Source organism: Bos taurus, chromosome 15 (assembly GCF_002263795.3).
Source record: "Bos taurus isolate L1 Dominette 01449 registration number 42190680 breed Hereford chromosome 15, ARS-UCD2.0, whole genome shotgun sequence".
Lineage (NCBI taxonomy): Eukaryota > Metazoa > Chordata > Mammalia > Artiodactyla > Bovidae > Bos > Bos taurus.
This window is the reverse complement of record NC_037342.1, coordinates 36,040,367-36,068,111: the sequence shown is the minus strand read 5'-3', so window position 1 is coordinate 36,068,111 and position 27,745 is coordinate 36,040,367. Positions and strand designations below refer to the sequence as shown.

The 27,745-nt window shown below is 37.2% G+C and overlaps 1 protein-coding gene across 15 annotated transcripts in view; it reads right to left on the bottom strand.

Annotated features, from left to right (window-relative positions):
• Nucleotides 1-27,745, bottom strand: part of SOX6 (SRY-box transcription factor 6) — an 833,346-nt gene that overhangs the window by 480,394 nt on the left and 325,207 nt on the right. Inside the window, exons 1-2 of one of the 15 annotated variants that reach the window (XM_059874850.1) lie at nt 8,276-9,752; nt 7,311-7,401 (exon numbers count right to left, since the gene is read on the bottom strand). The exons of 12 other annotated variants lie outside the window; for them this stretch is intronic. In XM_059874850.1, the coding sequence (XP_059730833.1) occupies nt 7,311-7,336 (26 nt within the window). In that variant the 5' untranslated portion in view covers nt 7,337-7,401; nt 8,276-9,752. Of the gene's footprint in view, nt 1-2,751; nt 2,810-7,310; nt 7,420-8,275; nt 9,753-27,745 lie in introns of those variants that run through there. 2 more of the 15 variants (XM_059874851.1, NM_001191418.1) reach the window with 2 other exon arrangements.

The window sequence follows — 27,745 nt, the reverse complement described above, 5'->3', positions numbered from 1 at the left end:
GGAAAGAGAAGATAACATCTAACCTAGGACTTGAAAGAAATGATGGGGTTTGGTGGGGCTCTATGATCCTAAATGGCACCCCACTCCAGTACTCTTGCCTGGAAAATCCCACTGACAGAGGAGCCTGGTAGGTTGCAGTCCATGGGGTCGCTAGGAGTCGGACACGACTGAGCGACTTCACTTTCACTTTTCTCTTTCATGCATTGGAGAAGGAAATGGCAACCCCACTCCAGTGTTCTTGCCTGGAGAATCCCAGGGACGGGAGAGCCTGATGGGCTGCCGTCTATGGGGTCACATAGAGTTGGACACGACTGAAGCGACTTAGCAGCAGCAGCATGATCCTAAAGGATTTTTAATCATCAATTTAAAAATTTTACCATTTGAATAATAAATGAAAGACATCCTTATAAATTAACTTCCAGATTATAATAGTGAAAAGTTGGAGATCAATAATTTAATGGTAAAACAAACTGTGGTACAACCATGGTATATGATATGGTCATGAAAAAATCACATTTTGGAAGACATGGCAAAATCCAATTAAATTATTTTTAATTACAAAAATGTATATACAGTATGATGCTATTTTGCTTTTTTTTTTTTTACCTTCCCCAACAACTATTTTTCAAGTACCTACTCTGAGCCACATACTGTTCTGGGCATCAAAGAGAGGACAGTAAAGAAGCTACACATGTCCTTTCTTCTCATACACACATAGATAAAAGACTGAAATGAAATATACCAAAATGTTACTAGGGAGTATATTTTTAATTATGAAATAATAAGATGAAATAACAGGTTATTTTATTTTATCCTTTAAGTTTTTATAGTCCAAGTTTTCTGAATATATTCTAATCTGTTCCAAGAATAAAATACAACATATACACTGATCTAAATATTATGGTTTATATTTGCCTCAGGATATCTGTTCAGAAAAAGTACAAATTTTCACTCATATAATTTCAAATGTATACTGCATTTTTCAATCATTTACTCACTTATGTCTCACAACATCTAATACAGTTGAATAATATCAGGTTCCTTTCTATAGCTCCAAAAACTAAAAAACAGAACAGTTAACTAATTTGCCACTCTGGAAAGAAAAAGTGTTTAAAGTCTAAATTATAATAATGTGTATAAAGTATTTCACACAGTGCTTGGATCAAGAACGTTCACAGTTTCTGAACGCTATGCTAGAGCTTTAGGGTACATCTCTCCCCACTTATACTGGGGTTTTCTTTAGGGGGTGGTGGCTGTCAGGAAAAAAAAGTTTCATTTATTTACAATGGAGCTTTAAAAGTTACAGAAGAAAAATGTGATCTGAATTGTAACCTCACCACCATCATCCCCTGATGTTAGCCTTATTTCAATTTCCCTCAACCACTAACAGACAAGGAAAGTGCAGTATGTTCCTATAATGTTTCACCATTCTTCCTTTGATTTCAAGTTTTTAATATTTAAATAGTATAGCAAATGGCATCTATTTGTCTACCTCAGCTAGTTGAGTTATCTTGGGCAAGTCATTTCAACATTCTGCTCTCACTTTTCTTATTTTGCAAATACAAGAATTGAACTAGATGATCTCAAAAGCCCTTAAACGCCACAATTTCATGATGCTATTATTTCAAGTCTATGAAGTATTTACAATAAATTAAATGAACGCAGCTTCTCAGAAAAAGAAAAGCTACAGCATAAAGACAGTTGGCTAGAAAAAGTAAAAAAACAAAGACCTGGGATTCAAAGAATCCGAAAATCTCCCTAGCCCCCTGGACCAAGTCCAGCTTCAATTACACAAGGGTTGTTTGGGGACAATAGAGAGGGAGAAATATGAAGGTTCCTCTGATCATCAAAAGATGATCTTTCTGCTTAAAAACTTAATATTCCCATACTCTTTCTGATTCTACACACACACACACACACACACACACACACACACATACACAAACAGGAGCTCCCATATAAGCACACATATCAAATGTTTTAATACTGATATGAAAGAGAAACAGAAGACACTTATTTTGCTGTAATAAAGGCATTTTAAATCCAGAGAGAGTGATTTGGTTTTCAGGCTTTTAAAGAAATAGCACCATATTCAATCCTTATCACCTCCTCTTAATACAAAACCTCAAATAGCTCTTAAAATTGTGGCATTTTCTTATGAACAGAGAGAAAAAATTGTGCTGCTATTGCAGCAACATCTAAACAGTTTCCTGTAAACTTTCTGTGATGAAAGTCATAGAATTTATGATAAAACCCTGTAGAGTGGTGAAACAAATTCTTTCATATTTATCATTCATTTTATTCAGTGCGCATTTTGAAGGAAAACCTTTTAAGAACACCAATAATGTGAGAAAGCTACAACAACTAAATTTATTGTTAAGTATCGCATCACTAGTCCTCTTGGGAGTTCAGGAAGAAAGCTTAAATCACATTTTCTAACACATTGGAGAGCTTCCCAGAGATGTGATGGCCCACAGAGGCAAATCATCCAAAGCACACTGGAATCTCAGAGACAGTGACAGAGAAATATCACTTCGTTTAATAAAAGCAAATTGAAGTTACCCCTCCCCCCTTTTTAAAAACAAAGTACGAACTCTTTCTTACCCCATTTTTCTCCTTTCCTTCCCCCTCCCTTTCCTGTTTCACCTGACTAAACTGTAGGTATTTGTTCCATCACCTGACTTAGGGGCTGGCTAGAAATATTAGGGAAAAAAAAAAAAACAATCTACCATTGTTACATGAGACAACAACCTTTCATGTCCTTGAAGCTCACCATGACCTTTCATCTTTCCTATCCCCAATGGTCTCTCCTAACAACTAAAACTACACTCAGTTGGGCTGAATTCCAGATTGTCATAAAAAGAACCCTGTCCTTTCAAAACAAAACCAATTTTTACACCAAGGTGGGGGAGAAACACAAGTCCATTGTTCCCTCACAGATGGAAGTTGGAGTTACTAAGGCAACTGCTCTAATCCTCCTTTTTACCACCTTTTTCACATCACTGGCCTATCAAGTATGCTACCTTTTAACTCATAAGCTCAAAAGCTGGTAGTCTAACTGGCTGCCCTAATTAGCTACGATTTTCACACTACAGACAACATGATGAGCTAATCGAAATTTGCAAAATAATGACGTACCTCCAGCAAATATTCCTCCTCCTGAGGCCCAGTCTTAGAATAACAATAATGAGACCATTATTAGAGAAGGGCATTAAAATGCTGCACTGCTGCTAAACAGAGAACTTAATTGTTCTGGTCTTGTCCATTGAATCAACAACCTATTGTTGTGGACTTGAAAAATAAAGGACTGGAGAATGGGTGCCATGATGATTGGTCTGTGCGGCCATACCGGCACTCTGTAGAATTGTTTTCTTTTGAAACTCTTGATGGACTAGTAGTTTTGTTTAAAAGTAACATAAAAGGCGATTGTCTGGATAAAAAGTCCTATTTATTGAAATCCTTAGAAGCAGTTGCATGGATTTGTTCGTGACCCCTGAGATAAAGACATAGTGACCGTAATAACACCATTTGTAGAGAGCCCTGTTACCACCGCCTACAGTAACATAAGATAAGAGACGGTCTTTTCTAGCTACTGTAGGAAGGAAGGAAGTACTTCTGAGCAGAAAGCAAGAATGATAAAAGGTCAAATACTGGGTAAAGCTCATTAATCTCTGAAGAAAGACTTAAAAATAATGCTAATTTAGGAATTCAGCACAATCGCTACAGATTCAAGCACACGTAAAAAGGCTCACAGCTCCTTTTCCCCCCTCACTTTTGGGCTTCTTTCCTTTGGTGAAAAAAAAAAAAAAAAAAGGCATTAAAATAAAATGATTATTAAATAACCGTGCCAAGGTGTCTCGGGATAGATAACATGGAGAAGAAGAAATACGAAGGTTTCTGGATAATTATTCTTATGGTCATCCCAGTTCTACAGCAAGGAAAAAAAAATACTGAAGTTAAAGGTTAACTAGTGTAAAATTCATAGCAGTTGAAAAGCGCTGTTTACACACTGTAAAAGTGTCTTCGAAATGGGAGTCACGGTACATGTTTTCTATAAAGTCAGGTCAGGATTTTAGGGTTGAATTGTGGTGGGAGGGAGTATACTTTTTTGTGAGTAGGGATTTGAGATGGGGTCTGTTTGTTTTTTTAACAGGTGAGATCTGCATTTATATAAAAATGTATTAGATTGTAAATAAGATCTCTTTCTTCATTCAATCTGTTCTTTGCTTCATTTATCTTCATCTTGTTAGGCTAAATTAATTAACAATCTCACTGTTGCACACTTTCTCTTTTCATTACATCAAATAATGGACCGTATATGAAGAAAGCCCTCACCACAGGAATTCTGCAACTCTACTGCTAAGGAGAGTTTCTGCATTTCAGTGTAGCAATAATAACTAGATACATGCATTTTGTAAGAGTTTATTAAACTTACTTTTCATTGTTAACAGCCAATTAAGTACCCAAATTCCTAACATATTATCAACAGAAAACCATTAAAAAAAAAAAGCATAGGTTAGAAGTTGCAAGATACTATAAAAAGAGGGGGAAAATCACATTCTATATATCCACAATCAGGTTTTACCATCAATGTCACCCAAAATAAGAAGAAACACATGCAAATTGGGCAGGTATGTTTTCACAGATACAATACAACACTTCATAAAAGGTTTAAAAGACACACCCCAAGCTGTTCTGCTCCTTGCTTTGGAATGTCTAACATGTGATAAATTGGATGATTAGAATTTCATTGGTAAATCCCATTATTTTAAATCTATAAGAGTGAAATGTGTTAAACTCTTTTGTAAGTTTTCTTTCAACCTGAAACACTGTGGCATCTGGAGCTATGCAAATGGACAAAACAGTAAAGCCCTTTTTAATCTTTCCCTGATCAACCAGTGCTGCTTTCTCCAATCACAGCTTTGTGCGTGATATCTTTCTGCTAGCATTTCTTATTTAATTAAAACAGACACTGACAGAAGGACATGGATTAGTACTGTAATGATGCATTTACTTAGATTAATCGGAGGCTCCTTTTAGAGTAATGGCTTAAACAAAGAACAAAAGGAAATTGTTATGAAACAGCCTTTTATCCCAGGCAAAGGTCGCATTATGAGGTTTTTAATTTTGTCAGCTTCTGTTATACTCTGCCTTGCTAGTGGAACAGGAGAAGTGCTTTTACCCCCAATAAAGCCAGTTATTATAAAAACAGCCATTAAAGCTGCAAATTAAAATGTCTGATTTTAAAACAGGTTACTTAGCTTTCAGAATCCTCTAATTAGCATGTTGTACATTGTTGTGCAGAAAAGAAGACTAAAATGCTAATGACCTACCGCCAGGTGACCACACTGCTGTGCAAAATAATAAGGACCTTTCCAAGTAATATGATGAATTAACCAAGTACAGATCCCCCATGCAGCAGCACCCCTTCTCTGAGTACAGGTCCAGATGAATGCAGGGCCATAACTGTTAAGATGTGTTCAGTAATACCCTGCCTTGGTCCAGGCGCCTCTGATTCTCAGTCAGCTACTTTTTATATATTCACTAAAAAGCAGACTTATTTCTACCACAAAAGAAAGTGAATGAAATAGCAATACTATATAAAGAGTCTGAAAATAGAAAAGACAATAGTCTTTTGATTTCAAAGCACAAAAAATTAAACTACCATGCCCCTAACAACACTATCTCTTTGCTCTTTTCCTCAGATCTTTCCCCTACTCTAATATATTGCACTTACAGAGTATAACAATGGGAGTTAAGGTTTTAAAGCTCAGTCTTCAATTACATTTACTTTGATACTACACTGTCTCTAAATGATCCAAAGTAAATCCAGTTTTCCTTTTCCTAGCCTCACACTTCCCCTGTTTTACTTACTCCACCCACCACCACCCTTCTCTGTAGTCAAAATTTGCTCTGGAAAAAGGATATATTGGCATTTGTGTTTCTTATCATATGAACTTAACTCAATTACTTGTACTACGTTCATTTTCTGCCTGGTCTTTCTTTATGGACTGAATGATTCTGTGCCTCTGTAAGTCTAACAAAAATTAGCTGAATATATACATTAGGTGGGGCTTCCCAGGTGGCTCAGTGGTTAAAAAAAAAAAAAAAAAATCCACCTGCCAAGCAGGAGACACAGATTCTATTACTGGGTTGGAATGATCCCCTGGAGAAGGAAATGGCAATCCATTCCAGTATTCTTGTCTGGGAAATGCCATGGACAGAGGAGACTGGCAGGTGACAGTTCATGGGGTCACAAAGAGTCAGACATGACTTAGCAACTAAACAACAAAATATTCTTGGAGGAGGGGTTATTTCCAGAGTTCCAAAAATCAACCTGCCAAGAAAACATATTCCACCTTAAATCAAATCTTACCCAAGTATCACTGAGTGGCTGGATCTACTAATTTCTTGAAATCAACATGAAACATATATTGTTTTTAGAGCAACAAGAAGAAGAATCTCAGGATCATCTGTGACATTTGGTCAGTTGAGTCTCTAAAACCACCTGAGGTTGTTTCACTTCTCTATAGCCACACGAATGTTGCAGGTTCAAACCACCCCGAAACTCAGAGGCTTGATAAAAGCATTGTTTAGTTCATGTGTTTGAGGACTAGCTGGATATTTCTTCTGGCTTTAACTGAGCTCACCAACATGTCTTACAGTTGGCTGGCTTTTGGCTGGCCTAGAATGGCCTTTGATAGGACAACTAGAGTATTGTGACTCCACTCTATATATCTCATCCTTCAGCATATTGGCCCAGGCTTTCTCCTTTCTTGTGGACAGACAAGGACAAGAGTGTAAATAGAAATGCACAAGTGCTTTTTGCAAACCTCTACTTGCATCACATTTACTAACATGACATCGGCCAAAGCAAGTTAAGTGATGGATCCCAGAAGCAAGAGGTGAGACAGAATGCCCTATCCAGATTAGAAAGGGCACTCTAGAGTCTCATGGCAAAGGTCACAGATACAAAGAAGGATTAAGAAGAATTGGGGCCTTTAAGACAATCTATCTTAGCAAAGAAGTCCAGGTCATTTTGATGATTCCCAAAATTCTTAAGTAGAAGTTCCTGCTTTGTTCCTTTTTAACTAATTTAGTCTAGATGGCTACTCAAAACTGATATTTTTATTTCAATAAGTGACATAAACATTTTAAAACAATTAACAACCTCACCTCACTTATACCCATTGATTGTCAACTTAAAAATTAAAAAGTTAATTATAAAATATGACCTTCACCATTTATTTTTGCTTACCAACTTGTGATGACTCAGTTATTCTTTGATAAAAAGTTTCAAAACTACAAACCTCTGTCTCAGAAGCCTCACTTCCATCCAGAGAAGCAGCTAAGTCTGAGGAAATATCTAGTGGATGCTGGACCCAGAATTTTCTTCACTACCTGTCAGAAAGCATAAATGTTCCACTTCACAGAATATCAGCATACAGTATATCAGAGTCCTTCAGCACAGCAGACATAGCCACAATAGCAGTGCTTTAAAAAAAAAAAATGTCCTGAAGCCAGACCCTTTAGCACTCATATCCCTATTATTTTTCTAATTTCTCTGACTGTGAAAAAGGAAAGCAAAGAAAATCTTTGCTCTCACAGGGCTATATGACAGAGTATGTCCTGGATATGATTAAGAAACTAATTTTAAATTCTACAAATTCTCTATTTCTGGCCGTATGAAGCAAAAAATCAATGAAGTATTCGTGGTGGCTACATAAATTTCCCATAGTTAATATGGCAGGGGCCTTACACATAGTTCTAGGGAGATACCTAGACCCAGTTACCAGTCTTTCCACGCAGAAACACTTGTCCATTAGGAGAAGGAGTGATTACTGGGCAGAATTCCTAACCCCTGTGGCAAAGGAGATACTATCCTATATAGTATCACTCAACAATTATCCCTGTGAGCAATTAAAATAACCAGTGAAATGGGTCTCCAAAAGGAGCCTTCAGCCATTCCTTCATTCGAGCCAGCACTGACAATGAGTGCTGCCGATGCTGGCGTTAACACCCAAAGAACAAGAAAAGAAAGGCCCGCAGAGCTCGATCTTGGATCCAAAGATATTAAAAAGGAAACTAAATGACATGGAGAAAACTAGCCTAAGAATTACACAATTAATGAAGAACAGGAAAAAAAAATAGCATAATAAAATGCCTTTTAATCCCCTTTTGTTTTTCCACATTCCTGTACAACTCATTTCAGTAATAATTTTGTTTAAAAGTGATGCCCTCAATTATCATTTGTCTTTATAAACAAGGATGATACCTGGCAAGAATGCAGTTTGCACTGGTTTTCTAATGTTTTGATCAACCAAATCTTCTCACCTGGTCTTCAGCAAGTATTAATCATTATAGCAGTGATCCAAGGCCATGGAACAGAGCAAAGCTAATAGGGTCCATATAAGAATCAAGACAAGCATTGTGCCCTCATTAACACTGGGTTCTAAATAAACAATAGGCCCAAGTTCAGAGAGCTGTACTAATTCTTCTCAATAGAAGCAGCTTGAGTTTAACTCAAAAGTTCCTTTTAAAGTCTCTTTGTTTTGACAGAAAGGCAAAAAGAAAAAATCAAAAGCAACTCAATATCAGAAAAGGAAAGAGCCCTAGAAAACAAGGATGAAAAAGAAAAGCTTGAACTCCTTAAGAACATAATCTTTGAATATCTAGTACCTGGTATACAGTAAGTGCTCAAAAGCTCTCTGTTTAATTAAATTGTGATACATTTAGAAGAATAGATAAGGACAGAAGAAAGTAAGCACCTCTTTTGTAAGAAACTGCATCAGTAGTCATACCAGATATTCAGAAAGCCCAAACTTGGGAATTTTTAACATTTGTGTTGAATTGTTTTCATAGGATAAAATGAGATGAAACCTAGATCGAATTATATGTGGAGCCACACCTAACTTTTCAGACTTTTTTACAGAGATAAAAATCTGACTAAAATTAACTCCAAGGAGAAACTTGAAGGAAGAAAGATGTCATAAACAGCTTAATGCAACCAATGGGGTAATTGTGGGGCCTGAAAGAGAAGCTCTATCACTTTGCTAAGAATCAGCCCTGGGATTTCTTTGGAAGGAATGATGCTAAAGCTGAAACTCCAGTACTTTGGCCACCTCATGCGAAGAGTTGACTCCTTGGAAAAGACTCTGATGCTGGGAAGGATTGGGGGCAAGAGGAGAAGGGGACGACAGAGGATGAGATGGCTGGATGGCATCACCGACTTGATGGACGTGAGTTTGAGTGAACTCCGGGAGTTGGTGATGGACAGGGAGGCCTGGCGTGCTGCAATTCATGGGGTCGCAGAGTCGGACATGACTGAGCGACTGAACTGAACTGAACTGAAGGACATAAATAGACTAAGTGGAATGTATTTAAATCTCAGTCATGTTCAGTTCCACCTTTGGTTTGGGAGACTTTTTCAATGTTCAGGTAAGCATTCTCTGATAATATATTCCCTAATCAATGTCATCAACCTGCTCTCCTTTTATCCCATTGATCACCCCACAGGTCTGCCAAAAATATTCAGAGATAAACACCAAAGTAAATGCACTGCTATGACACAGACTATACAGGCAACTTCCATGCTTCATCAACGTTTTCTCTATCCCCAAATTCCCCCACAAATTCACAACCCTCTCCACCAAAAAGCAGCTATCTTAGGTTGATGTTTCAAAATATTTTAAGGATAAAATATTTTTCCTCCTACTTAGAGTTTAAACTTAAATGTCTCTAGTAGAGGTAATACTATGAGTTCTTTTCACACTAAGATGTATATGACTTCCAACTCATTTTATAAAGTCAGGATATCCTTGATTCCAAAATGAAGACATTATAAAAAGGGAAAATTAAAAATATCTCATTTATGAACACAAATGCAAAAATCTATTAAATAATAACTAATCTTATAGTATAAATGAAAATCCTTCAAGAATAAATATGTTTTAATCCTAATAATCCTAGATGGTGCAGAAAATCTGCCAAGAATACATGTTCACAGATTAAAGAAGAAAAATTCTATTGAGCGACTGAACAACAATGTGAAACCGTACTTTTTTCTATTGTTTTAATATAAATGTGATTTTTAAATTTAACCAAATAATAACAACAATGAAAGTGTATTGGGCTTCACTAGTGGCTCAGACAGTAAAGCGTCTGTCTACAATGCAGGAGACCCAGGTTTGAACCCTGGGTTGGGAAGATCCCCTGGAGAAGGAAATGGCAGCCCACTCCAGTATTCTTACCTGGAAAATCTCATGGATCACAGAGCCTGGTAGGCTACCATCCATGGGGTTGCAAAGAGTTGGACACGACTGAGCGACTTTGCTCACTCACTCACATGTGACCACTACAGTATACTATCCTGTGAGTAGGTTTGGGTAGGGGAAATAAATAGACAGTGAGTGACAAAAGAGAGCGAGATCACCACATAGAAAGGTTATAGTAAGAAGAAAGGAATGGATACTAGAAACAGGCTTTTCCCAGAAATTTTATTCATTTTAAATTTTATTTAATGTGGGCTGCAAAGATGGAGGTCATTAGAGGAAAAGAGAAATCCTTCAGAATGATAGGTAATAAAACTTCAAAATCCACTACCTCAGAAATCCACTCATGCAACCAAGTGTGCCTGCCATACCAAATGTGCTATTGTCTGCAAGAACTCTTAAAGGTTAAGACTTCACAACATTGACTTGTTCTCAAAATAGTTCTAATGAAGACCTTACTCTTGTGAACTAGTTAGCACCTTAACTTCTGAACATGATAATTTCCTAATGAGAATATCAATACCCAAGAGACTAAGAGCTGAGGCCTTTTAATCTGAGGAACACATGTGCAATATATAAGAATTAGAGAGAAATCAGTGCCAACTCTGACCTTGGCACTTAAGGTCTGCCAAGTAAAAAGACCAAATTGATTGCAATTATGAATCCTTAAATGGCAGGAAGGAAAGAAAGAAGACAAAGAATCTTATTTTAATGTTTCTTTTTAAATTTTGCTAAGCAACAATGTCATACTATAAAATGGTCCAGCATGTTTTTAAGAGAGATGGTCAAATATCAACCTACTCTTTACATAGATATTTCAAACAATGTGAAAGACAAATAAAATGGAAACCTCCTAAAAGGTTATGTATTAAATATAAATTTAAAACACTACCCATTTAAATGCAATTTACCAAAGTCAAGTAGAATTTGTATAACTGTATTTGGAGAGTAAAGTTTCTTTCAAATTTAGATTATTTTTTTCTACGAAAACAGTAAAACTTGTACTGTGATATCCATTTCTGTTTTGTAATTTCCAAACTGGTGAGAAGATCTCTAACTTGAAGTGAATCCATTAAAGTTTATCTTAAGTAGAATTATATATTAATGAATAAGATTAACATATGAAAATGTACCAAACAGAGGATATTTCTTCAGAGCATAGGTAAATAAAGTACTTTCTCCATTTCCTGCCCAAGTTGTGAATCTAACTGCAATAGATAAGTTAATAAAAATTTCAACTACTTTTATTTAGAAAAAAGGAAAATTGCTTTTTTAACCTATAAAAAAATTCATAAACTTGATCTATTTTCAAAACAAAATAAACTTAAAATCTGAAACTTATCAAGCTATATCACTTCACTTGCACTTTCTTTTTTGGCTATACTAAAATTACTATAGTAGAAACTATTCTTATTTAAACTGTAATGACTTTCATCATATCCCCCATACTCATTCACACTCATGGAATAAATAAATTACACATTGAGATGAGTCAATTGGTATAAAAATATTTCACCAAATCACATGTATACATCCACCTTATGAGTCGTGCGTCAGTTGTGCAATTCTGATTGCGTGTTAGAACACTTGTAGTTTTAAGTGATAAAAACCCAACTTCGGGATGGGGAACACATGTATACCTGTGGCGGATTCATTTTGATATTTGGCAAAACTAATACAATTATGTAAAGTTTAAAAATAAAATAAAATTGGAAGAATAAAAAATAAATAAAGAAAGAAAGAAAGAAAGAAAAACAACAACAAAAAAAAAAAACAAAAAAAAACCCAACTCAAAGTAGTTATATCAAAAAATAATCTATTGAATCAACATAACTGAAAGTCTTGGCTTCTGACACAGTGGATCCTGTGCTAAAGTGATGTAATTAGGAGTTGGTCTCTCCTCTTCTCTCAGGCAGGTTCTCCTGCTTCAAGGGAAAACATGGCTAGCAGAAATTCCAGGTTAACAATCACAGTAAAATGACTATGGTCTTTTCCCAGTAATACCAGAAAAGATCCCAGATTAAGTCCCATTGGCGTGGCTTGGATGACATGCTTATTTCTGAACAAATCGTGTGGCCATGAATATGAAATGCCCACTCCCCATGACTTGGGAAGGTAAATAGCATTACCTCAATCACATTTACTAAAAATGAAAGAAAGTTGTTCCCCAAAAGAAAATAAGTGTGCTTTTTCCAGGGAAAATGCTAGACAGGGAATATAGTAAATAATCTGTTAGTTATGAGTTTCTTTTTCCAATAATTATTACAATGAGGTAACTTCAGAGGGGGAAAAAACAACTGCAAGCTCTTCAGGCAATAGTAGTTGCAAAGATTTCTTTGAGTTGCTTTTAGCAGTCCCAAAGATGAACAAAAATTATGACACTAGCCATTCTTAAGACAAATGAGAACAAAAAATTTTTCTTTTGATAATTTTAGTTCCATTCCCTTACTTCAGAGGGAGCTATCCCAAAGTACTCTTTCAATCCTTAGCATTGTTAGGTTTAAATTCTTAGAATACTTGCAAAGATTTATAGAGGCCTATCTTCAGCTACTGTTTCTAGAAATTTCATTCATGGGTCCCTGAGAACTACAAACACTGCTTTGGAGCCCAGGTATAAACATATTTCTTTATGAGGTCAAGCAAACCAACAACTTTATTTTGAATGTAGCTCCCATATAACTTAACTCATTCATCTTAATTTTTATTTGAAAATATGTCTACATTTTTAAATGCATATGCCACAAAAGAATAATATATTAAACATAAAGAGCAATATGCATAGGGACCTGGAATGTTAGGTCCATGAATCAAGGCAAATTGAAAGTGCTCAAACAGGAGATGGCAAGAGTGAACGTCAACAATCGAGGATTCAGCGAACTAAAATGGACTGGAATGGGTGAATTTAACTCAGATGACCATTATATCTACTACTGGGGGCAGGAATCCCTTAGAAGAAATGGAGTAGCCATCATGGTCAACAAAAGAGTCCAAAATGCAGTACTTGGATGCAATCTCAAAAACAACAGAATGATCTCTGTTTATTTCCAAGACAAACCATTCAATATCACAATAATCCAAGTCTATGCCCCAACCAGTAATGCTGAAAAACTGAAGTTGAAAGGTTCTACGAAGATCTACAAGACCTTTTAGAACTAACACCCAAAAAAGATGTCCTTTTCATTATAGGGAAATGGAATGCAAAAGTAGGAAGTCAAGAAACACCTGGAGTAACAGGGAAACTTGGCCTTGGAGGATGGAATGAAGCAGGGCAAAGGCTAATAGAGTTTTGCCAAGAGAACGCACTGGTCATAGCAAACACCCTCTTCCAACAACACAAGAAAGACTCTACACATGGACATCACCAGATGGTCAACACTGAAATCACACTGATTATATTCTTTGTGGCCAAAGATGGAAAAGCTCTATACAGTCAGCAAAAACAAGACCGGGAGCTGACTGTGGCTCAGATCATGAACTCCTTATTGCCAAATTCAGACTGAAATTGAAGAAAGTAGGGAAAACCACTAGACCATTCAGGTATGACCTAAATCAAATCCCTTATGATTATACAGTGGAAGTGAGGGATTTAAGGGACTAGATCTGATGATAGATAGAGTGCCTATGAACTATGGACAGAGGTTCGTGACATTGTACAGGAGACAGGGATCAAGACCATCCCCCTGGAAAAGAAATGCAAAGAAAGCAAAATGGCTGTCTGAAGAGGCCTTACAAATAGCTGTGAAAAGAAGAGAAGTGAAAAGCAAAGGAGAAAAGGAAAGATATAAGCATCTGAATGCAGAGTTCCAAAGAATAGCAAAGAGAGATAAGAAAGCCTTCCTCAGCGATCAATGCAAAGAAATAGAGGAACACAATAGAATGGGAAAGACTAGAGATCTCTTCAAGAAAATTAGAGATACCAAGGGAACATTTCATGCAAAGATGGGCTCGATAAAGGACAGAAATGGTATGGACCTAACAGAAGCAGAAGATATTAAGAAGAGGTGGCAAGAACACACAGAACTGTACAAAAAAGATCTTCATGACCAAGATATCACAATGGTGTGATCACTCACTTAGAGCCAGACATCCTGGAATGTGAAGTCAAGTGGACCTTAGAAAGCATCACTACTAACAAAGCTAGTGGAGGTGATGGAATTCCAGTGGAGCTATTTCAATCCTGAAAGATGATGTTGTGAAAGTGTTGCACTCAATATGCCAGCAAATTTGGAAAACTCAGCAGTGGCCACAGGACTGGAAAAGGTCAGTTTTCATTCTAATGCCAAAGAAAGGCAACGCCAAAGAATGCTCAAACTACAGCACAATTGCACTCATCTCACATGCTAGTTAAGTAATGCTCAAAATTCTCCAAGCCAGGCTTCAGCAATATGTGAACCGTGAACTTCCAGATGGTCAATCTGGTTTTAGAAAAGGCAGAGGAACCAGAGATCAAATTGCCAACATCCAATGGATCATCGAAAAAGCAAGAGAGTTCCAGAAAAAAAACATCTACTTCTTCTTTATTGACTATGCCAAAACCTTTGACTGTGTGGATCACAATAAACTGTGGAAAATTCTTAAAGAGATGGGAATACCAGACCACCTGACCGGCCTCTTGAGAAATCTGTATGCAGGTTAGGAAGCAATAGTTAGAACTGGACAGGGAACAACAGATTGGTTCCAAATAGGAAAAAGAGTGCGTCAAGGCTGTATATTGTCACCCTGCTTATTTAACTTAAATGCAGAGTACATAATGAGAAACGCTGGGCTGGAAGAAGCACAAGCTGGAATCAAGATTGCTGGGAGAAATATCAATAACCTCAGATGTGCAGGTGACACCACCCTTATGGCAGAAAGTGAAGAGGAACTAAAAAGCCTCTTGCTGAAAGTAAAAGAGGAGAGTGAGAAAGTTGGCTTAAAGCTCAACATTCAGAAAACAAAGATCATGGAATCTGGTCCCATTACTTCATGTCAAATAGAAGGGGAAACAGTGGAAACACTGTCAGACTTTATTTTTTGGGCTCCAAAATCACTACAGATGGTGATTGCTCCTATGAAATTAAAAGACGTTTACTCCTTGGAAGGAAAGTTATATCCAACCTAGATAGCATATTCAAAAGCAGAGACATTACTTTGCCAAATAAGGTCTGTCTAGTCAAGGTTATGGTTTTTCCTGTGGCCCTATATGGATGTGAGAGTTGGACACTGAAGAAAGCTGGGTGCCAAAGAATTGATGCTTTTGAACTGTGGTGTTGGAGAAGACTCTTGAGAGTCCCTTGGACTGCAAGGAGATCCAACCAGTCCATCCTATAGGAGATCAGCCCTGGGTGTTCTTTGGAAGGAATGATGCTGAAGCTGAAACTCCAATACTTTGGCCACCTCATGGGAAGAGTTGACTCATTGGAAAAGATCCTGATGCTGGAAGGGATTGGGGGCAGGAGGAGAAGGGGATGACAGGATAAGATAGCTGGATGGCATCACCGACTCGATGGACATGAGTTTGGGTAAAATCTGGGAATTGGTGATGGACATGGAGGCCTGGTGTGCTGTGATTCATGGGGTCGCCAAGAGTCGGACACAACTGAGCAACTGAACTGAAACTCTTATTGTTCATTTGTATCTTGAATGTTATCATCAAATACTTTTGTGAAAGAAGGATTTTTACATGAGAAAATGGAAGTTAAGTATAAATGCACATAAAGTCGGGAGAGAATGAAAGGGCAAAGAGTAGCTGAAGCATCAAAGGCAATATTCATTTTATGCATATGTTCAGATCACTGACTGTGAGCAAATTATTGTGCTGGAGATGATACAAAAAAAGAATAACCAAGCACAGTCCCCACTCCAAAGGTGAATAGAAGAAATATGAGCAGTAATGGTGAGGGTGACATGTCAGTTCTTTTCCTGCCCCAACATTACATGCACCAATTTTTTCTCAGGGCCCCCCCACAATAAATAACTTCACATTTTTTAATGTTTTATTCAACTCGTTTGCTAATTCAAGAAATTACTTCTTCTGTAACTCCCAGGATAGCATAGAAGCAGTAAAAGCAATCAACATATATAAGAGAAGCTAAATTTAAGAAAAGCAACACATATTAGGTAATTTATTAAAAGGATTGAGAGTGTGGATTTTTGCAATTTTTAATTAACTCAATAAGTATATAATGAGTGCTTATTGAATAGTAGGTACTATGTAGTCATGTAAGTTATTTAAGATGAATTTGACTTGATATCACTGCCCTCCAAAAACCACTTTTGATTAGAAACTAAGGAGTATCCACAGAAATTACTAAAAAAGACAAATTATAAAAAAGTACAAAAAGAGAAATGCAAAATACTGGGAGCACAAATGAAGTGAAATCAGAGAAGACTATAGGAATGGGCCTTAAAACATGGAAAGAAATCCTACAAGTAAATATGTTCGTTAGAAGCGTTTTACACAGAGGAAGGATATGAAATATACCAGAAAAATACACACTGCTTCTATACCAATTAGTTCAAAGGCATCCAAAAAAATTTAGATGAATATATCCTATTAATACAAGCTATTTTTAATATCCTACACCTTTTTAATACATAGCATTACTAAAATTAAAAGCTTTTGAAAGTTATAAATAATGCATGCTAGAATACTTTGGCAGTCGTCATGTTCACAATGTAAAAAGAATGAGACTCTTTATATACTATCTGTGTCAGGCATTATATGCCAAAGATATCCAAGATGCATGCTCAATTTTTTATTACTTACATTTCAGCAGATGAGAAATAATATATGAAGTGAGCCTCCCATACCTAATAGAAAGTACATTTTAATGTTTGAGAGGCTGGACTTATACATTAACTTCCTAACTGTTCAGGTAAAATCTTTATCTCTTCACCATAAAAAAAATTAGGCCTTTGTTACTTTGTGGCCAGCAAATAAAATATATACCATTTATGCAAATATATCATTCCTTTTTTGTATTTAACACAAAAATAACACAGGCAGAATAAGCTATCGATCATAAAGGACATCAGCAAACCTCAAGATTATGTCAGTATAAATGGTATGCTGCTAAGCTGCTAAGTCACTTCAGTTGTGTCCAACTCTGTGCGACCCCATGGACGGCAGCCCATCAGGCTCCCCCGTCCCTGGGATTCTCCAGGCAAGAACACTGGAGTGGGTTGCCATTTCCTTCTCCAATGCAGGAAAGTGAAAAGTGAAAGTGAAGTCGCTCAGTCGTGTCCGACCCTCAGCGACCCCATAGACTGCACCCTTCCAGGCTCCTACATCCATGGGATTTTCCAGGCAAGAGTACTGGAGTGGGGTGCCATTGCCTTCTCCTATAAATGGTATGGCATTGGGCAAAATAACAGTAAAAAGAACCTAGGAAAAAATAATGTCTCCTGACGCTGGGTTAAAAGAGTAAAGCCTTGAGGAAGGCTAATGGAGTTTGGGGATAGTACCTTGATTTTAAACAAAGCATTAAATTCAGCACATGTGACTTCCCAAGAGATTTTTTTCCCAATATGTTGCTATTTAAAGAACACATACTCATTCCACTAGCCTACCTCTCCTTGCAGTGAACATGATCACAAGGTTTTCTCCATAAGTTGTTAGCAGGACAGTTGGTTAAAGGAGAGCTGGAGACACTGTCACGTATAATGTAGCCAGTTTGAAAAACCCATCTTCACATTTAGAAACAAGCGCAGAATATGGAATTCATAATAAGACTTAATAGAAAGAAAATGCATGCCCAGAAAAAGAGAACCTCCTACCAAGCTTCCTGTAGACCGACATGTCAACTTTTCCTTATGGTCAGCCTCATGCTTCTAGCATTATTCCTTAGCAAAGGAAGTAGAAAACTTCATATAGTTACAGGATTTTTCCAAGATACCTTCTAATTTCTCTAGTACTATAAAATTATTTATTCAGAAACCTAGTCAGTTTTCCAAGTATGACATTTTAAAAGATCTCAGGGCCTTCCAAAATATCAAATTTGGAAACCAGGATGTCACATGACAATCCTTGGAAACAACTGATGGCTAACTTGTATCAGCTAGAGAAGTAAAACCATGTCCAAAACCTTTTAAAATAGGGCCTCCTCATTTCAACATGTTACCAGTTAAACCCAGAATTTGAGCTTCAAGTGTCCACAACACTAAATCATTCCCAACTACATGTTTCAAGAAATTTACACCCTCTTCTCACATCAAAATCTCTACTTTCTCACTGATCTACTCAATTACTCATCCCTCAAATATTTACTGGATGCTTACTATTTATCTGCCAAGTACTGTAAGTGACAAGAAACCAGAAGGCTAAAGGGGCTATAGAATTTGTGGCAGAGCAGTGGGGTCCCATGGAGCCACTAACCAAATACTCTAAATCTGAGCTAGTAATGGATGGGTAGAGTAGCAGACACAGAGACAAATACGTTATAAAAACAAGGTCTTCTACCTCCCTGAACCACCAAATGAAGGGTCAGAACTGCTTATGTGAATCTGATGACCCATATTTGTGCTCTTGATATTGGACCAATTCACCTACTTTAAAGAAGCAAGACTTGCTGGGAAAACTGAAGTATTGTTCTGCTTGAAGAGAGGAAGTGAGCTGCTTTTGATGAGAAGGAACTACACAATAAGATGTAGAACTGAAAAATTCAAATACGCTTTCAAAAAAAATCTACAGATTGGCCCCTTGAAGCCAACAACAATTATCAAATTGATGAGAAAGCTAATGGCAAAATATTTACTTTGGATACCATCCAGATCGTAACTGCAATGCCTATGAGCCCATCCACACTCCTGGCCCATCCCATCAACCAGTGGCATATAGCATTTCCTATCTGAAAGACCACACACCAGGCTAGAATGTAACTTAATTCAGCAAAAATACACAACTACTATGGGGTTGCTGCTGCTGCTGCTAAGTCGCTTCAGTCGTGTCTGACTCTACATGACCCCACAGACGGCAGCCCACCAGGCTCCCCTGTCCCCGGGATTCTCCAGGCAAGAACATAGAGTGGGTTGCCATTTCCTTCTCCAATGAGTGAAAGTGAAAAGTAAAAGTGAAGTCACCCAGTCGTGTCCGACTCCTAGCGACCCCATGGACCACAGCCCACCAGGCTCCTCCATCCATGGGATTTCCCAGGCAAGAGTACTGGAGTGGGGTGCCATGGTTAGTAAGTGGTAAAGAGGTCAGGAAGATCCTTGGCAGACATTTACAGTCCCCAGCCAGTTCAGGCTTCTGCCTAACAGATGATGCCACAGTTTGGAGGATTTAAAAGGATTCTCTTCTCCAAGAGGACTAAAGTCTACACTAAAAATAAAGAAAGATGGAATAGGATAAGAACCAGAATACAGTAGAGGGAAGCAGGAAGAGAAAAATACTTTACTACAAATTTCCAACAACTTAATTTGGAGGGAAAAAAATTCTATTTTAGAATACACTTCTAATTCTCATACTTGAATATATTCTTATTTTTAAAAAGCTAAATGCCCCAACCACTTTGATAAGATAGATATTAGTATACTCACAAAGTACAATGCCCTAAACTTATGCAGATACTAGTACAAAGAAGTTGCCCACAATTTGAATGCTTCCAATTTTTTAATTCAAAGTGATCTCCATTTTAAACTCTCTTGGTTTTATAATTTTTAAGTACTTTGCCCATTATAAATTATTTCTCTTAAGTTTATTCTGTAACAAGCTTTCACTCAATGGGTAAATCATTTTGAAATGTTATCCAAACAAACTGAAACTCCTGATGTCAGAGCTTTAAAACGCATGATGAAAATATGAAAGAAAAATGTGCATTTCCTGGGATATTCATCCAGTCGGTCCTTGTATATCCATCTATGCTTATGAATGCCGAGAATCTTTCATTTTATGGGACTGTCAATGACATCTAAAAATGTATCCACCCGCTTATACCATCACATCCCAGTAAAGCTATTAAAATTGATGCCCAGAAGATAGGGATCATGTCAAAGAACAAAGAGATTTGATCTCAAATACTATGTAAGTAGAAAGTATTTCTCTACCTCCTTCAAATCAAAATCCATAAAATAATTCTAAACAAGTGATGTAGTAGTTATCATTAATTTATTTTCCTCTGCTTTGTAACACAACAAGAAGCCAAAATAGCCTGCAATCCAAATGCACTGTGAGAGAAGACTGGAGAATTGAAGATCAAGAATTATGATCTTGAGAACCTGGAACCACAAGGTAACTCAAAACAAATACCATGGAATGCTTCTACCATCAAGGCAGAATGTAACAATCAGTGTTAAGAAAAGTGCATCAGGAACAAGAGAAAGGAAAAGAAGTGACAAATGTCTACCTTGAAGCTGGCTTGAATCTGGCAGGCTTCTTCACATGTTCCTAATAGCATTCAATGGGCCAGATATCCTTGGCTCTCTCTCATCTATTATTTTAGGATTAAAAAAAGCAATGGTAGACAAAAAGTGTACACTGTGGGTTAAGGAAGAAGGGGACTTGGACGCCAGGCTTCAAAGAGTTAAGCACAAGCACCTTTAACTAATATGGAAAATTAAACAGAAATTTTTTACAAGCTGGCACCCACTTACATAATGAGATGCATTGTCAGTCCTCACTAAGTGAAATATTTGTGTTGCCATGCAGCTAAACAAATGCCTTTTTTCACTTTCACTGAAGGCAGCCTCCCACTTGTATTTCTCTGAACCGCAGAGGCAGGCCTCACTGGGTAACATGTGTAGCCTGGGCAGCATGTTTCCTGCTGCCCCACAAAAGAAGTATTTATATTAACATTCCAGATACGTGGGGAATTATAGAAACTCCACACATTAAAGCCAATGTAAAATTTCTGCTACTTTAATATCTTCACTTTTGAATCAATGCAACTTGGCACAGAATGAAATAATACAGTAGCATTAAAATCACTAAACATTCAAGAATGTGACAACATTTTTTTCACGTCATTTGCACATTACTATTCATAAGCTATGGCAATTTCCTATATAAAATATGATGAATTCACAAGTACGATTATCAAATTTATGGTGTGTGCTTACTACACCACACATTACAGTTTTGTAGCTTATTTGCCCTGAAGTAACAAAGATTTGCATAGTGTTTAGATGAGTATGGTCTATACAAACTATAGTTAAAATATTATTACAGTTATATGCTTTTCTATATAAACCAGTAAAAAAATCATATTTCATTCTTCTTTAGGGCAGTATTTTATTACAATTAAATGAAAAGCTTATCTCTGCTATTTCTCTGAAAACAAAGTCAAGACCAAAAGAGACAGTTCAAGAATTAGACCTGAAAACCATAGTGAGAAATTTTAAAAATAGAAAATTGTCAAGCCTAATTAAAGCCTAAAGCCTAACTAACTCAAAGCCTAACTAAATACCTTGCTTTATCTCTAGAATAAGAGTATTGTTCCTCTGAAAAGCAAATAAAAATAAAAAGCCTTCCCAAGTACCTAACATAATGATGATGAAAAAACAATAGCTGAATTTTTCTTGTTATTAAACTGCTGTTTAAAGTAACCTGGAATTTTAAATCCCATTTCCAGATGCCCTTCCCATACTTACCATCAGTACCATAGTAATAGCTGATCTTAGCTGCCTAATTCAACATAGGATTCCCCCAAATTTTTTAAGTGGTTTTCACATAGTTCAAAGGCAGAGCATATTCCCAAGAGATATTCTCTTTGGATCTGAGACGCATTCTTACATTACAGAAAAAAAATAACGTTATGGATTTCTAATATTTTTCTGAGATTTCTCAAGGTGAATCAGACTCGAGTGAAATTCTCTGTCTTTAAACATGACTTGGGAAATAACATTCTTTCTTGAAAAATTGACAGTTGTCACAAAGGCAGTTCTTCTCTTCTTACTCTGACATTTTAGGCTCTTGCTCTAGTGAAAAGTTAAACCATGTTGTTGTTGGTTGAAAAAAAAAAAAGCAAGACAAAAGAATTTTGGATGGAAGGAAGGAAGGGAAGGAAAAATAAGAAATTAATTCTTTAATCCCAGGGTGAATATAAATTGAGGAAAAGATCAAAAAAGTGACTAAGATTGATGTGCTATAATTATTTACATTTTTAAAGGAAGGCTTTTTTTCCTTCTAGTCTGATTAAGGCCTGCATTTGCTTTCCATGAGTATTTGAGAAAAACTTCATAGACCCTTTCAACTTGAGACAACAGCAACAAGCTGCATTTTCCAAAGGGAACTCTAAAATTAAGTGAAAAATGTGTATTTCTTTCCATTATCATAAAATTTCAACACTGAAGTTGACATCTAAAGATGAATTGTTTCTGTGGCAAAGGGGTATGTTCAAAACAGCTTCCCAAACATATGCAAGTGCATCTTGGCAGAACGCTGTCTAGTCTAGTAGTGTTAACCTCCTCTAGAGAAAGACAGCTGGGGAAGGAGGCAATTAAAAGCAAGATTGTGATTCTAGAAGATTCCTCATAAACTAGTTTTGTTTGTTTGTTTGTTTTTTTCTCTTCAGTGATAGGACTCCCTGTATTAAGGTATCTATGTTGGGTGAAAAATTAATTTTTGTATTGCATTTTTTAACTTCTCCAGAACATGAGAAAAAGTCCATTGCTTATTAAGAGTCCTTTGGGTCAATTACTGTTCAGAAGACTGCATTGTTTGGCTTATCCAGTACCTATATCACAGTTATTTATCAAAGGTGTCTATAAAAGAGAGAGACAAAACAGACCAAGGACAGTGTGTCTTTCAAGCTCAAAAGCACTTAGCAGATTCCTGAGCCTCCAAGGCCTAACAGATTTAACCAAGACTTTTCACACAATCAGGTAAAGAGGGTCAGGCTAGTCAGCAGATGTCCTATTCAGATAACAAAGAGAATATTTTAGTGACAATGTGAGAAAAAAAAACAGAAAATGGACACAAACCCATTGAACCATGTCTCCCTTTTTGCTTTGCAGAACTCAACCTCAAGTCTAACAAGGACATTATCTATATTCTTGAGCAAATATGAAGACAAATGTACATACTCAGCAACAACTACACCAAAATAAAATACTTCGAGGAATTTAGCATTTCATTTTTAAGATAACATATCTGAACTCTCCATAAAGATTTAAGAAAAACACAATGACTATATGTTGATATTTAGTCTCATAGAAAGAAAAAAAGGATACAGAAAGACTTTTGCAGTATCACTGGACAGTTTATCCTGGACTTCATTTCTAACTTATTAATGTATAATCTAGCAAGTCTAATTTAATTACACAAGATATAGAGAATGTACAAACAAGCGATAGTTATTGAAGAACTTCTTTGTAGGGCAGCAAGAGAGATGCAGACATAGAGAACAGACTTGTGCACACAGAGGGGGAAAGAGAGGGTGGAAAGAATTGAGAGAGTAGCACTGAAACATATACCTTACCATGTGTAAAACAGATAGCCGGTGGGTATTTGCTGTGTGACTCAGGAAGCTCAAACCAATGCTCTGTGACAACCTAGATGGGTGGGATGGGGTGGGAGATAGGAGGGAGGTTCAAGATGGAGGGAACATATGGATACCTATGGTTGATCCATATTTATGCATGGCAGAAACCAACACAACATTGTAAAGCAATTATCCTCCAATTAAAAATAAATAAAAAATTTTAAATGAAATAGTTATTAATATTCTAGGCTGTTCAATTTCATATCCCTGAAGAGGTCAACTTATTGTCATGTCAACAAAGCTAACTTCAGCATTTGGTAAAGTCACTTTCGTTCCTATATATGATCCTTCATAATACCCACTTTCTCAATTAAATATCTTAGAAAGTCATAACAATGATGAGGAGCACCCCGTTATACTAAAGAAACAAAGCTGGAGTGTGGTTTTGACCTGTAATCAGAGGGGAAATGACTGTTATTATTCTTTTCAGAGGTCAAGTTTAAAAAAAAACAAAACAGTTTTCAGTTATCTTAGGTCACATTTCAACTAAAAAAAGAAAAAAAAATGTGAATAAGAAACTTTTCAAAGGCACTATTAAGTTATTGGAGTGAAAGCACTGTAGGAATTAGTTAGGACCAGTTTAGACATTACCCAGCTTACTTTCCAACCATCTGCATCAAATATGCTTCATTAAAACAGAACCATATGGAAAATAAGCTAGCAATTAACAGAGCTTCTGCACGTGCCTCTAATACAGTAGATTTCAAACTTTTACTGAAACTGACTAAACTGCTTTCATGTTGCTGCCATGGAGGAGTTGGCAACAGTCCCTACACTTGCCTCATCCTCCACGCCAGGTCATTTCAAGATATTGCTGAGTTATTGAAATAGGCATATATGAAAAATATGAAGTATTTTGTCACTTTTTTTGCACTTTTCAGCCATTAAAACAAACCCAGGTACATCAAAACAATCAGCAAATGACAACTAATACTACATATACCCTGTCATGAATTCTGCCCTGGTGGCTCAGATGGTAAAGAATCTGCCTGCAATGCAGGAGACTGGGGTTCAATCCCTGGGTCAGGAAGATCCCCTGGAGAAGGGAATGGCTAACCACTCCAGTATTCTTGCCTGGAGAATTCCATGGACAGTGGAGCCTGGTGGACCACAGTCCGTGGAGTAACAAAGAGCCGGACAATACTGAGCGACAAATACTTTCGCTTGGGGCTTCCTAGGTGGCACCAGTAGTAAAGAACACACCTACCAGTGCAGGAGACACAAGAGACTCGGGTTCGATTCCTGGGTTGGGAAGGTCTCCTGGAGAAGGGTATGGCAACCCACTGCAGTATTCTTGCCTGGAGAATCCCATGGACAGAGGAGCCTGGTGGGCTACAGTCCATAACGTTGCAGAGAGACATGACTAAAGTGACATAGCATGCATGCACACACCCTGGCATAGGGTTTAACTATCTAAGGAAAAGGCACCTAGGAGGAAAGGTTCCAGCAACTAGTCAAATCATGCTACTAGGGAAGGCTACATCTACCCAGAAAAGGCTCTTTTTTTTCTAACTTGCTCATTGATAGCATGTATCATTTTCTGCTGCTACATAATCCAAGCCATTATCATCTCTCATCTGAACAACTTTGTACTAGTCTCCTAGCTAGTATCTCTGCTTCTTGTTTTTCTAGCCTTTTCTTCTCATAGTAGAGTGATTCTTTTAAAATTGGAAATCTTGCTTCTCTCTTAAAACCTCTAATGGCTTCCCATTTAACTTAGATAAAAGAGTCTTCACCATGGTCTAGAGGACACTACTTGATTTGGCTACCAATAGTCTATCTAACACTACCTCCTACTTCCCTTATTTACTCACTCACTTGGATCTAATCACACTAATGGTAGCAACTTTCCTTTGAATAGTCAAGTACCTCCACTTAAAGGTCTTTTTGCACATTTTATCCTCTGCCTGAAAGTTCTTCCCCCAATAATTTGCATGGCTTCCTCCCTCACCTTATTTAGGTTTCTGATTAAATGTTTCCACATCAGAGAAGTCTTCTTTGACAATTCTATATAAAATAGCACTCCACCACTCTCAATAAATATTTATTGAGTAAATGAATAAATGAAAGCAAACAACTAGAAGTAAGAAGCTTGCAAGCAGTTATTTTTGTCTTTTTGTCTCACTCATGTATCCCAGTGTCTAGGGAGGTGTTTTACATGTAGCAAACACTGACTAGACATCTGATGAACAAATGAATGACTACTACAGTGTTCCATAAAGAAAAAGGAGTTAACACATTTATAAAGTTTCAAGTCTGGGTGACTGAATGCTGCTATCAATGTCAAAATTACAAAAGCCTGAAGGACAGACATAGGAGAAGGAGATGGTAAAATTGGTGAATTTAAAGCAGCAATGGGAGGTCCAAGTAAAGACACAGAGTTAAACAGAACTAAGCTCAGAACAAAGCCAGCAAAGGTGAGATTCATCTATCTGTAAGACTGAAAGGCCTTAGAAAAGATGAGACTTCCAAGAGGGAGTAGAGAGTGAAAACAACAAAAACAGACTATCTCTGGAAGTGCAAATATTTGGTTTATGAGAGGAAAAAGTAGATTCTTCCCCCCAAATTAAAAATAATACATTTATTTATTAAAAGGTTGTTAAATATCTACTACACATTAAGTGCTCTGCTAAGCCATTTTTAGTATAAAGTGCTACAGAAAGTAAAAAGAAGGAGACTTGAGAAAAAGGATATGCAACTGAGCAATCTCTAGTAATCTGGAAGGCAGTGGATTCCAAAGAGTTAGCCAGAATCAAACAGAAGCCAGATTCCAATGAACTCAGTAAGGAGCTAAGAGTCAGCAAATAAAACCAGTTCTTTCAAGAGATTTGACTAAAAGAGAAAAGGAAATAAGAATATTTCAAGGGTTATCAAAGTTGAGGAACACTACTTTAAGAAGAGATCTGAATTATTTGTGCACGAAGGCTGGAATATCTTTATTTGCATATTTTCTAGCTTATAAAGTGTTTTCACATACATTATTGTAACAGACTCACTACAAACTTGCAAGGTTAGCAGGACAAATGGTACTTTAATATAAGAAATTGAAGTTAAATAACTTGCTCAAGTTTCTAAAGCCAGAAACTGACAAAATAGGTTTTAGAACCTAAGTCACCAACTCCATGAAAAAGAACAGATAGGGAGAGAAAGAATGGGGGAGTTAACAAAGCAATATTCTGGCAGAGGTAGAAAAGAATGGAGAGGGAGATGTTACCCTATGAAAAGAGATGGAACATTTCTTCCTCTGCAACAGAAGGAAAAGATAAACAGCTTGAAAAGGTAAAAGAACCTGAGCCAGTGTGAGGTGAAGAAACAGAAAGATTAAGGTATAAATTCCTAGGAGTGACATATACAAAGTTTTGAAAAATAACTATAGATGCTAAGTCGCTTCAGTCGTGTCCGACTCCGTGCAACCCCATGGACGGCAGCCCACCAGGCTCCTCCATCCCTGGGATTCTCCAGGCAAGAGCAGTGGAGTGGGTTGCCATTTCCTTCTCCAATGCATCAAAGGGAAAAGTGAAAGGGAAGTCGCTCAGTCGTGTCCGACTCTTCGCCACCCCATGGTCTGCAGCCTACCAGGCTCCTCCGTTCATGGGATTTTCCAGGCAAGAGTACTGGAGCGGGGTGCCATGCCTTCTCCAAACTATGGATAGACAAGTGTAAAAGTTACACACTTGAACTACCAACTCAGAATTAAGACAACAGATGCTCTGTGTGTCCCAAAGGTAATTTTGCATTAGGGACAAATTATCTGAGCACCTGACAAGAAAAATGTTTGGGAGAGGGGGACTGGTGAGTGAAAGAATTAAAGGAGACCAAAGAGAGAAACTGGAGTAGGCAATGGCACCCCACTCCAGTACTCTTGCCTGGAAAATCCCATGGACGGAGGAGCCTGGTAGGCTGCAGTCCATGGGGTCTCGAAGAGTCGGATACGACCGATCGACTTCACTTTCACTTTTCACTTTCCTGCATTGGAGAAAGAAATGGCAACCCACTCCAGTGTTCTTGCCTGGA